This window comes from Chinchilla lanigera, unplaced genomic scaffold (genome assembly GCF_000276665.1).
Source record: "Chinchilla lanigera isolate Chin_1 unplaced genomic scaffold, ChiLan1.0 scaffold00007, whole genome shotgun sequence".
Classification (NCBI taxonomy): domain Eukaryota; kingdom Metazoa; phylum Chordata; class Mammalia; order Rodentia; family Chinchillidae; genus Chinchilla; species Chinchilla lanigera.
The window spans coordinates 38,838,446-38,851,923 of NW_004955408.1; the positions used below are offsets into that span (position 1 = coordinate 38,838,446).

The 13,478-nt window shown below is 32.5% G+C and overlaps 1 protein-coding gene across 2 annotated transcripts in view; it reads left to right on the forward strand.

Moving 5' to 3' along the window:
• Dmxl1 (Dmx-like 1) overlaps positions 1-12,325 on the forward strand; it is a 145,282-nt gene extending 132,957 nt beyond the window's left edge. For both annotated transcript variants that reach the window (XM_013506996.1, XM_005376544.1), the window contains 6 exons: positions 26-153; positions 4,634-4,726; positions 6,190-6,281; positions 7,773-7,825; positions 8,601-8,818; positions 10,205-12,325. In XM_013506996.1, the coding sequence (XP_013362450.1) occupies positions 26-153; positions 4,634-4,726; positions 6,190-6,281; positions 7,773-7,825; positions 8,601-8,818; positions 10,205-10,429 (809 nt within the window). In that variant the 3' untranslated portion in view covers positions 10,430-12,325. The remainder of the gene's footprint in view (positions 1-25; positions 154-4,633; positions 4,727-6,189; positions 6,282-7,772; positions 7,826-8,600; positions 8,819-10,204) is intronic.
• The last annotated feature ends 1,153 nt before the right edge of the window (positions 12,326-13,478 follow it).

The window sequence follows — 13,478 nt, forward strand, 5'->3', positions numbered from 1 at the left end:
CAGTTTTTGTTGTCTTTTAATGCAGATCTGACTGGAGCTCAAGATGGGAGTGTCAGAATGTTTGAATGGGGCCATTCTCAACAAATAGCCTGTTTTCGATCTGGTGGTAATTCAAGAGTTACAAGAATGAGATTTAACTATCAGGGAAATAAGGTAGTATTATAATATGTAATGGTAAAAATGGTTGGTTGTGTTGAAGTTCCATAAATATCACTAGCTTGAGTTCCTGAAGACAACAGTGTAGGGCTAGTAGTAAAGTATTAATCTATGTGAATTCTTTCTTTTTTTAAATTTTTCTCCAACAACGTATAAATTCATTTGGTTCTTCCTAGACTGTTTAATATATATAAAATATATTTTTTCATTAAAATTAAATGTTGCTTAAAGGCTGCATGTTTATTAGTTTATATTAGATTAAACATTTTTGATTAGTAAATATCAATGTCTTTATCCCTGGGAACCTGCTCAGAGTGTGATCCAGCACCAAACAATAGGTAGCATTTAGGAGTTTGTTAAAAATACATATTATTAGCCGGGCGTGGTGGCGCACGCCTGTAATCCCAGCACTCAGGAGGCTGAGGCAGGAGGATCGTTGCGAGTTTGAGACCAGCCTGGGCTACAAAGTGAGCTCAAGGCCAGCCTGAACTGCGTAGCGAGACCATGTCTCAAAAAGGCAAAAAAAAAAAATACATATTATTGACCCTACTACAGAGCTAGCGAATCACCATCGGCAGGTTCTTTTGTGATTTGTATACCTACTAAAGTTTTCAGAAGCACTGTTCTAGAGCCAGGGCATCAGCAAACTGTGACATAGCCGTCTGTCTTTAAATAAAGTTTTATTGCATCATTGTTCCTTCATTAATTATTTGTTTTCTTTGCTCTTTCCCACTGCAACAGTAGAGTTCAGGAGGACAAAGACATTCTAGTAGGGCTAGCCTGAAATATTTATTATATGACCATTTAAGAAAAAGTTTTCTGACCTTGCTCTAGTGCATCCCTGTCTTTACTTCGCATATTCCTGCTTTCTTCATATTTCTCTGTACCCTCATATCTCAGTAGCACTTTAAGCAGTGATTAAGTAAATAGTAAGTCAGCCTACTCTCTGTCTTCAGAATCATAGCCCACTGAAAATCATTCAGATAGTCGCTAGCTAATGGTACATCTTGTCTTTTCTTTCTCCTCAGTCTTCCAACATGTAACCCTCCTCACATGTTATTTATGTCTTGTGCTTCAAACTAGTATTTTTGTCACGAACATGTACACTTATACTTTGGTTCATGAACTTAATTTGTGGTACAGTTTTGGAAAAGATGGTCATGTTTGTGTATGTGTGGGAAAGATGGCAGTGGTCGTGTTTGTCACCCAATACAGAGTTTGCAAACAAAAACAAAATTTTCCCTAATGCTTCTGTTTGTGAACCAAATACTTGCAAACAAATGTGATCCTGAAGCAAGGAACCACTGTATTTGCATTTCACAGAAGTTAATATTGGTTCACTTAGTTTTAAAATCTTTGTTCTTAATGGAAAATTAAAGAGGTAGAGTAAAGAAGGCTTTCAAATTTGATTGTATTGTTTAAGTGTCCCTAATCAGAAAATCTGAGGTGTTCAAAAAGTTGTGGATTTCAGAACATTTCACATTTTCAGATTAGGGCTGCTTAGCCAGTATAGTTTGTGCAAATATTTCAAATTAAGAAAGACTCCAGACTGAGACACGAAAATGGCAAATTTAAGCCCAAACTTAGTATAACCCTGCGTCAAAAAGAGAGAGAGAAGAAAAGAAAAAAAGAGAAGTAAAGTATTGGGGATATTACTTAGTGCAAAGGCCCTGGGTTTATTTCCCACTGCTGGAAGAGGAAAAAAAAGAGAAAGAAGTCCTAAAATGTGAAATAGTTCTGGTCTCAAGTATTTCAGATAAGGGACTCTCAACCTATATTCTCAATTGTGTTCCCTATTAATGTCCTTTATCTCTTCATACTTTATTATTTTAGTTGTCTGTATTGTATTTCTCCTACTAATCTCTGTAACTTCATCTTTATTAATGCACTGTCTTGTCAACAAAGTTCTATAACAAGCACAGTAGTCACATAACTACAGCATGGGTAAGATAATTTTTTTCAGGAGCCCTTCAGGACACCCATATCATGCTTTACCATGGTATTTGAGACCTACATCTTAATTTTCAGCTTTAACATTCGCAGCAACTTTCCATGCAGGCGACTTAAAGACGCAACAGACTAGTCTTCTTTTTCTTTCTGAGTATCTTGACAGGAAGCCAACTCTCTTTGCATTCACATTAGCTATTAATGGATCCCAATAGCACATGTAAGCATGTTATCTCCCTTAATAGGAAAGCTTACTGGGTAAATGGTACAGATGACTCACACTGTATCACAGTAATGCTGATTGGTTTATGAATTACAAACAGAAATTAGCAGCCAAAAGTCAGTGAACATTTTAGAAAAACTAAGAGTGTAAAAAGGAGCATTATGAAGCATATATGTCCAGTGAGGAACAGCTCTTCCAAGAGGTTCAGGAAAATATTGCATTAATAAAATAAGAACAAGTTGGTATGAAACAAGGACATCAGGGCAACAGGAAAGAGTTCTTGGAAGTTAGAAACCTGATTTTCAAAAGTAAGGTCTGTAAGGAGGAACCACTCATCATACATGCTTAATAGCAGCACAGAAATAGTTAAAATTGGGAAGCACAAATTAAGAAATTATCCCGTAAAATGTCTAAGGAAATGTTTCAGAAAAAGAATAATCAGAAAAAAACAACAGTAGGTAAGCACTAGTCAAATGAGTAATAAGTATTTCCTCAAAACAAGGAATAGAATTTTTTTAAGAGAAAAGGCATTCTAAGTGCCAGGAAGAAATATTGAAAAACAATATACGTGTACACCTCCTGGCTATTTTGAGGGGTTTTTCACTTATTTAATTAAAAAATAAAGAGAATCCTGTAAGCTTCTAGGAAGTAGTAGTGGTATGTGTGGCTACTTAAACAACCTCCCCCTTTCAAATGAATGACATTGCACTACAATTAGCAGTATCCACAGATTCCAGTGTACAAAGGATGGGAGCTGAATTCATGTCCATTCAAATGGTCATTCACATTGGATGACTAATAAATATTTTAGGTGTACATTGGGGCTGGGGGTTTAGCTCAGTGGCACAGTGCCTGCCTGGCAAGCGCAAGGTTGTGAGTTTGATTCCCGGTTCCGGAAAAAAAAAAAAAAAAAAAAAATCCTTTCTAGGTGTACATTTTATGTGTATCCATACCTATATCTACTTCAGAAGTAAGATAAACTAGAAAAATAAATAAACTCTTTAAAAATCTGTAAAAATATATATAAACAGTAGATTAACATTCTTAACATTAACTATATCCAGTTTTTGAAAAGACATCATAATACAGAGGTAGACAAAGAATATAAACAGTTTACCAAGAATCTTTTTTTTGTCAATAACCCTCAGAGTTGAAGAAATGCAAGTTAAAGTACAACTTTTCTCTGGTTTAGACAAATATTTTAATAATATACAGTGCTACCTAACGTGTAAGAAAATAATGAATATATAAATTCATATCACTTCAGCTTTAGTTATGCCTTCATCTGTCAATTTTAAATAATGCTCTTTGGCAGAACATTTCCACTAGGTGTAGGGATAAGAATGTTTAGGCCAGGCCTGGTGGCATAAGTCTGTAATCCCAGCACTTGGGAGGCTGAGTCAGGAGGATCACCATGAGTTCAAGGCGAGCCTGAACTACACAACGAAATTCTATCTCAAAAAAATCAGAAAAGAAAGAATGTTTAAAACAGCACTTTTTATAATAGGCTAAATTGAAAACCATCTCTATGGAGAATGTTTTAAATTACAACTATAACTGTGCAGTATAATGCATAGCATAAGAATAAGCTAGATTTATGTCGATATGGAAAGATATTTATAGTAAATACAGTAACTGTGGAATGTGAATGTTTGAATATCCGTAGAAAAAAATTTTACAGGAAACAATGTCAGTTGTTACAGTTGGTATTTGATCTGGAGATGAGAGCAAGTATCCAAAATAGACATCTGTTCTGCATACTTTCCATAACCATGCACTATGCTTGTAATTTTTAAAGAAAATGTTGTAATCATTTTATCCTGCAAGCTCTGTATAACATACTCTCTTACTGGATTATTTTAATGTCTTTCCAGTCAAAATTACCCTGAGTACCCATAGTGGAATTCTTTTACTATGATAATTCTTATTTTGCTTTCTAGTCTTATTTATGTGTTTTCCTTATTTCTTGATGTTTTTATCTTTTTCAAAGTGAATAGGTATCTATCCTATGATAAACTTTGGTCCTATAACTTAATGTGGATTCCAGTATTCTGTTTTTAGAGTACTCAGAAATTATTCAGATGATGCTTTGGTTTTTGTAATTAAATGGGTATCTGGAATCCTTTGTCTATCCTGGAATTTTATAATGAATAGCTAAATTTTTTTTTAATTAGACCCATGCATTTGTGAAATGGAAAGTCAGTATATTAATTAAATGTCTAAAAGTAAAAATATGGGTGTCATAGTAAGGGTAGAATAAATATGTGTATTAGCATGTATATTGAACATTTCCATTTATTTTCTAAGTTTGGTATAGTTGATGCTGATGGATATTTAAGTTTGTATCAAACAAACTGGAAATGCTGTCCTGTTACTGGGAGCATGCCTAAGCCATACCTGGTAAGTCAAGACTTTTACCTATAAATAAAAGTTTTTATATTAAAGAAACTATATTTGATGCAAGAAATATTTAACTGAATAAATAAAATCTTATAGTCTTATGTAAATCAATCACTTTACTCTGACCTTGTATTATGTGAAAAGTGTTCTGTGAAGCATAAAAATCCTACATCTCTGGTAACTGGAAAGATAACATATATAAACCCTGGATGGTGCCTTAAGAGACACATGGAACTTGTAGATTATCAGTGCCCTTTTCTAACCTCACTAAACTGCAATCACTGTTCTACCTAACTAGAATTATTAATAGGCCAGTGGTCTGATTATTTTTCCATAGTTAGTCTCTATCAATGAAAAAATTAGAAAGGACATCCTGTAGCTGGTATTATTTCCTTGCTTAATAAAATATAAATATGTCAGAGCTATGCAAACTTAATAATCTTATGGCTTCAAAGAACCCTGAATTTATTTATTTATTTATTTTTGTATCTGGAATTAAATTCAGTACCTTGCACTTGCCAGGCAAGCACTGTGCCGCTGAGCTATATCCTTGGCTATATTTAACATAAAAGGGACTCAGTCCCTTTAGAACTGAGCAATATGTATCAAGGCAAAGTTAAGCATATAAGTTACGATTCTAGTGTTCTTCACCCAATGTTAAATGTTAGAAGACAGACCTGACCTAAGTGAAAACAAGCAAGGGAGGGGTGGTTAGGATACCTTGAAAAAAGGTTATTTTTTTCCCAAATAAGTTAATTTTTTTTCTCAAAATTTTTTTAAACCAACATTTAAATGTGCAAGGTTATAGTCACTTACAGACTGCCTTTATATCTTTAAACTTTTTACCATGATCTGTTACATTTTGTTTAATAGAATTTTGAGAAATATTGTATATTTTCTAATTTTGGTGACAATTAGTAACTTTTATTCATGTTTTTGCATAAATTATTTTAATGTTTAAGTATGTCTAAAAAAATGCAGGTTGTCAATATAACAAAGATAATTAAGTCCAAAACAATCTAAAACTCTGGTTTCTATCTTCCCTTAAGACAGAACTTTTCACTAAATAAGCCAAAGTAAAATATTTGAAGTTTAATCTTCTATGCTTCCTTTAAAGTTTTGTTTGAACTAAAGGAAAGGCTTGGCCTATGGGTGTAGGTCGGTGGTGGTGCACTTACCTAGCATATGTGAAGCCATTGGCTCTATCCCCAGTACATAAAAAGAGGAGAAAGAAAGAGTTGCAAAACAAGTGTGCCAAAATGTTAAAAATGGGTCATTCTGGGTAGAGGGTATCTGAAATTCTGTGTAGTGTATTACTTTTATAGCTTTTCTAAAGTTCAGATAAAAAGACACTAAGATTTTTTAAAAACATAAACTACACAATCACTTTTTGATTAATGTATCTATCCCATTCTGAAATTTTTATTAACAACAGTAACATTTACTGTTTATCACCATTCTAGACTTGGCAGTGTCACAACAAGACAGCCAATGATTTTGTCTTCGTTAGTTCCTCCTCTCTGATAGTGACAGCTGGTCTTTCAACTGACAATAGGTAAGAGATGATAGCTGGAACTAAAGTATGTGTGTGTATAGCTGAATGCTTTTTTTTTTTTTTCCAGTCCCAGAAATCGAACTCATGACCTCACACTTGCCAGGCAGGCACTGTGCCGCTGAGCTAAATCCTCAGCCCCTATAGCGGAATGCTTTTTATTGCTTTATGTCCTTGTGTCTCAATAATTTTTTTTAGGTATCTTTATTAGAAAGACTTGATGAGAGGTTTTTTGTTTATTTGTTTATTTATACAAAGCATTCATAGTTTCCTAATTGTAAATCTAGAAAAACTCTGGTGCCATTAAAGCAAAATCCATTTCCTCTGTACTTTTAATGTTCTGATGTTACATGTGTATAAGGGAAAGGGATTTGGTTGTTTGTGAAATGATCATTTCTCTGTGTATTTCCTATGTATTCAGAAAACTTGAAACAAAAAAAGAAATAATATTTATTGGCCATGTTATTAAGTTGTTATCATGACCTCCTTGGGTACAGAACAATTGCAAAATAAGAAAACGGGAAACTCAGGACTTGTTAGTTGTAAAATAGCTGATCAGTAGCAGTCCCATCCCTACCCTTATTCTACAACCAAAAAAAGTTAAGTTTATAGGAAACTGTTTCTTCTCCTTCGCCAACTCATCACTTGGAAACAACTGACTTCTGATACCCAGGAATACCGAGGTTGTTGACCTTTCTGTATTTAATCTTTTTTTTTAAATAAAAGAATGAAAACATATTAACAAACAGGCATCCATTTACAAAATAGCACAAGAACAATGTAAGCAATGCTGAATTACAGACAAGGTGACAAAAAATTAACAATGGTTGTTGTATTACATATTGATATCTTCCAAGTGGTTACTCAGGAAAACAAATATATCTGTATTTAATCTCTAAGACCTCACTTTGCACTAGAAACTGATTTGGGGCTCCGGAGTTTCTTGGGTTTTTTTCCTTTTTTCTTTTTTTTACCTGTTTTCCATAGAACTTTCTTGCATACATCAATGCATCCTTATAGTAGAAGTAAGATTTCTTTGTGTTCAAGAAAATGCAGTGTCTCGTGCTACTTGTTTACACCAGTCCATTATATTACAAAAGAATTAATACAAAATGTGTCTACATTCAGGCTTCATTTCATATGCCTTGTAAATACATACTAATCTAAAGTTACTCAATCCCAGCACTTGGGAGGCTGAGGCATGAGGATTGTTGTGCATTTGAGGCCTGCCTGGGCCACAAAGTGAGTTCAAGAGCAGCCTGAACTGCATAGTGAGATCCTGTCTCAAAAAGACAAAAAAAAAAAAAATAAAGGTACTCAGTTTTATAAGCAGTAGTTTTTAGATTTTATATAAAAATTAATCATATGTAAACTTATTTGCATTTGGTGCTTTTATAAATTTAAGAACTTTCTTTAACAGCAAAATTCAAATGTCATCATATGAACATTTTTTATAACTTTTTATGTCACTCAAAAAATAATCTTTTCTTTCAGAAACATATGTTTGTGGGATACACTTGTAGCACCCTCAAATAGTTTAGTCCATGGTAAGTTTTGAAAACATTTTATACATTTTGGGAGCCAAGAAATTCATAAACTAAAAGTGATTTTAAATTTATTTTTAATAACACATATTTATCAGCCTGTGAGATTTATTTTGCACATGATGTCAGAGTTCCTGTAATTTGAAATTTTAAAAACATTACCATTTACAATAGGACCCAGAATAAGGAAGTATTTGAGACATAAGTCTAACAAGGTCTGTATACAGAAAGTACAAATACACTTAAAGAAATCAAAGAAGATCTAAATTAATGCATTCTTCATTGTAGGATGTCATTTCCTCCAAACTTTGTAGTCCTAATCAAAATCTTAGCAAAATATTTGGTAGATATCAACAGATTAATTCTAAAGTTTATAGTATGGAAAAACAAAGGAACAACAAAGTACTGAAGAAAAACAAATTCAGAAGACTCAACATTAACTGCTTCCCAGACTTACTATAAAGCTATAGTCATCAAGTCATTGTGACATTGGCTTAAAAATAGATACACAACTCATGGACCAGAATAGATAGCCCGGTTACCAACTTAAACATCTATAGTAAATCAGCCTTTAGTCTGCTAAGTAGGCAGTTTAGTGAAGAAAGAATGTTCAACAAATAGTGCTAGATGAATTGAATATTGACTCTTTAAAAAAAATGTAGATATGTCTCACTTTTCACAAAATGTAACTCAAAATGCTTTATAAAAGCATTCTTCATTATTTGATGTCCAGTGTCTAAAATCCTTATTTGCTCTATTTCATTTTTTTAACTTTCAGCTTTTACCTGCCATGATAGTGGAGCTACAGTTTTAGCATATGCTCCCAAACATCAATTGCTAATATCAGGTGGCAGAAAAGGATTCACATGTGTATTTGATCTTCTCCAAAGACAACAGAGGCAACTTTTTCAGAGCCATGATTCCCCTGTTAAAGCCATTGCTATTGATCCAACTGAAGAGTACTTTGTCACAGGATCTGCAGAAGGCAATATAAAGGTATCTAGAAAATGGGAAAAAATCCCTTCAGAAACCCCTACTAATACTGATAATACCAGTCTGTTTAAGTAATAATATATTAATTTCTTTCTGATCATCACTACTTAAGTCATCCTTTGATGATGAAAATGATATTTAACTTTAGACAGTAAAATTAATGTTGACTCCATGTTCTGAGTTGTATAATTTACTGGATTCACTTTTAAGGTATGTACTAAGTAATGTATTGACATTTTCTTTTATTCCACATTATTCCCTAATTTTTCATATGTAAAAACAATATCCAGTCACTTAGTACCTGATTCAAGAACCTGAATATACCTGGATACACCCTGTTCTTAGCAGTCCTTTTCAAACCTCATTGGGTTTAAAACTTAGGGAAGTTGTTTAAAATGTTAAGCAAATTGTTAATAATGTTAGGGAGCTTATGAAAATTGCAGATTACTGGGTTTTAACCCAGAAATACTCGGTTCTAAACAACATTCAGGATTCTACATTCCCAGTGGTTTTTATGGAAGGTCCTGTGGAAATACATAAATCAATTGAGACTCCTTTTTGTGTTATTTTAATGGTTGGGAATTCTGTAGAGTTGAGTGATCTAGGCTTTTTAGCATATGATTTAGGCAATTCTTTTAGTTTGTACACTGTCTGAGGTTTATTGTTTAATCAAGCAAAAACCTGGAAATATAAAATTAATTCAGAAGCTATAACTTAACAAATCCATGTACATATAGATTACTATAATCATTGTATTTCTCCTAGAGAAATTTTTTTCTTCAGTGATGTCAATAAAATCAGAAAATAAATTGGTTCCCCTAATCCTAAAACAGATATCCTAAACGCATATAAGTGAAAATACCTATAATTCGCCTTAGAAACAGGTACATTTATTTTTTATAAGGGTTGCAAATATAAAATCTTAGTAAATTAAAATGTCTCCAAGTTTTAATAGTTGACTTTGTGTTGTAGTTAAAACAGACCTTTGCCGGGGTAGTGGGCCTCTGGGTGTCACTTGCCTTTTCCTAGCTATTCTTGATGCCTTGGTGAATATTCCGTATTACAAAGAAGGTGTTAGTTACTGCACTGCAAAACCACCCAGAAGAGTTCTTGATTGTAGTCCATGTAATATTACAAGTTTTTGTGGCATCCTACACGTAACCTCCAGTGCAGGAGATAATACCTTATTGTCTTATTAGATGAATTTTAAGCATGTAGTAATATAAAAGCATTTGGTAAATTGTAATACCATATACAGCATCGAAGTGTTATGCTCTTAAGACTGCACAGGTTTTTCTCTACCTTTTGTTTAGGCAGGCCTGAATTTTTCATTTGGATACTAAAAGTAATCATCAACCATGTGTTCATTTTCTTCTTGATATTTTTCAGATTTGGAGTCTTGCTACCTTTAGTCTTCTCCACACTTTTATCAATGAGCACGCTCGGCAGTCCATTTTTAGGAATATTGGAACTGGAGTGATGCAAATTGAGACAGGACCAACAAATCATATTTTCTCTTGTGGAGCTGATGGAACAATGAAGATGAGAATACTGCCAGATCAGTTCAGCCCCTTACATGAAGTGTTAAAAAATGATGTGAAATTTATGCTATAGCATTTTTACAAGAAGACGTATAATTTATTACCCTTTTGGTAGAAGTGGCCAACAGATATAATATATAGTAATCACTCTATACCACAAATAAGCTGATGCTTTGTTTTCGCATTTACTTAAGGAGCTTTACCCTCATTGATGCACTGATGCCTTAAAAATTAACAAAATCATTCATAATTTTATTAGAGCATCTAAAGTAGAATTTGTAAGTAATGCTGTAAAGCACATATGTATAGTATGTTATGAGTATGTCATAGTGTTAAAAGAATTTTGTTTTCTTATTGTTGGTCAACTTTTCTGCAGATACCTCTGCATGAATTTCTTTAACAGTAAAAATACCTTTTAAGTAAAGACTCACATACTCATCGCTTAATTCACCACTCTGACTTCCTTTATCAGACTTCACACATCTGAAAATATTTTCCTCTTAATGACAGAATGATATTTGAGTAAGAATAAAACAGATAATGAACCTCTCATTAAAACTCATTGAGACTTCAGTGATAAATGAGAGAAATGGTTCATTATGTAAAGTTTTCATCAATTTCCCTTCCACAGCCTAAACTGTGTGTGTGTAAAATGTATTTGTGTGTATGTATATATATGTGTGTGTGTGTATGTGTGTATATATATAGCCTACACTTTTGAATTTAGTTTGTATATATATATATTCAGAACCCCCAAGTTTTTCATGTGTTTTTGTGCCATAACAACTACTGCCACCAGAATAACAACTTTTTTTGCAAATGTTTATTTTGAAATGTTTGAATTCTCATCCTAATTTGCAAATAAATCTCAATAAGGCTTCCATGATTGTTATTTTCAGATTACATTAAGTCTAAATAGGCAATAAAGATTCTGTGTTGGCATATATAAGATGCTTAAAAGTAAGTTATGAATTTGACAGAGTTCTTGACTATCATACATTTTCCTCAGTTTTTTTTTATTTCTTATTTTTAAGGTGCTTTTTGTCTCAAAATTCTAAAAACCTTATAGCAGTGTTTTTAGTAACAAATGTGAAAACAGTCAAATTAAATATTTACAAATGTAAAATACCCTTCATATCTATTAATAGAAAATAAATTAAACCTTATATTTATTGTTTTTGCCAAAATATTTTATTATAAAATATGACCAAAATATTTAAAATTCACAGTGCTTTTAACTTAAATATGCTATTTCTGTCTGTTCTGTGCTGTACATTTTCTGATCCAGAAGTATAGAAAACGTGATAAATACTTGATTTTAACAAATGAGACCGGAAGAAGGGGGACAAGTGTTTAAGGGACAGTTATCTACTATTTAGCTTAAATTTATTTTGTTAGTAGGAACTACAAATTAAAGGAATTTTTATGTGGGATATAGACAACTATTATCTTAGAAATTAAAGCATCAAAGCAAAGAAATGAAGGGCTAGAAATGAATTTTGTAAATATCCTCAGGATACTTTTGTCAAAAAAGTACATTGTTAAAAGATTTTGTAAGTTGTATTTCATGATTTTACATGTATTGAGCAAGTTGCAGTGGAAACACTGTCATTATGTAGAGAGAGTTTATATATACAGAGTAACTTGTACCTACAAGTTGTGCAATAGCAATATATACCTATTTTGCCATGGAGAAGTCTGTGACAGCATTGGAATAATATTACTGTTTGATGTAGTTAAGCTTAGATTATTTTTCAGTAATTTCTTCATGAATCAAAATTGAAAAGGCATAAATAGTTGATAAACAAGATAGAAAATATACTAGTGTGCTTATTAAAACAAGTCATTGGGGATGAACAATTAACCATTTTAATTGAGGGTTTATATGAATAGCTGCAAATTATGTAAGCCCATATGTATTTACAGCCAGAGTCATAATATTTTAAATAAACAATCATGCAGAGACTTTTTTGGCATGCTATTGTTCTAAGTAATATTTATACCAATTTAGTTGATTTCATAAGACATTTTAAAGTGGAAGATTTCTGTCTTTATATGATTAATAATTGGGCAGCTTTCTCAATCACTCTTTTCTGTAATCTTTTTCGTGTAATAGGTAAGTATTAAGAAAGGTGGGAAATGAAAATAGGTGAACTATGTATGTAAATATGAAATGATATATGTACATGTAAATGCTCATTAGCCATATAACTGTAGTGATTGAGCACATCAGAATACATCTTTAATTCTGTTTTCTGAGAATATAGCTTCGTTATACGAATTCACAATATTCTTAGACTCATTTTCCAAAAAGTAGGGTTTTTCCAGCTGTTGCTGTGACAGTCATCTTCATCTTCTTTCTTGCCAACTCTTAGCCTTGTTCACTTTTTAAAAATTTCTTCTTTGAAAAAAACTGCAGAAATTTTTCACATTGCCTCAACAATTCAAACAATACAAAGATACATAATTAAAGGAAAACTTTATACAAACTTAGGGCAGAAATGCTTTTTTAACATGATTAGAAACCCAAACAAAAATATTTCACTAAACAAAAACTCTAAATATCATATGGCAGGGAAGCACAGTGCAAGTTAGAATAGCAAGCAGACAAAAAATTTTTTCCTTTTTTTTCCAGTACTGAGGCCCAAACCCAGAGACTGACACATATGAGACAAGTGCTCTCTGAGCTGTGTCCTCTCCCTTAGAAGAAAGTATCTGTGTAGTGACAGAAAATATGTCACCATCTCTGAGGCAGTGAGGCAGTGACAGAGTAACTTCAAAATAAGCTACTGGAGAAAGGTCAGAGTAAGTATTTGCCAGACTAGAACATTGAAAAAATCAACAAGCATAAAATACGTTTATCCTCATTAGTTGTTAATGGAATGCCTAAAAAAAAAAAAAAGGAACAATGTATAGGCATACATCACTTAATTGTGCTTTGCAGGTAGTGTTTTTTACAAATTGAAGGTTAATTACAATTGCATCAGGAAGGGTGTGTCTGTGCTGTTTTTCCAGCAGTGTATATTCCATTTCTCACGTTTTAGTAATTTTCATATTCCCAATTTTTTCATTATTGTTATATTGTAATTGGTGATTTTTTTAGTATTACTATTATAATTGTT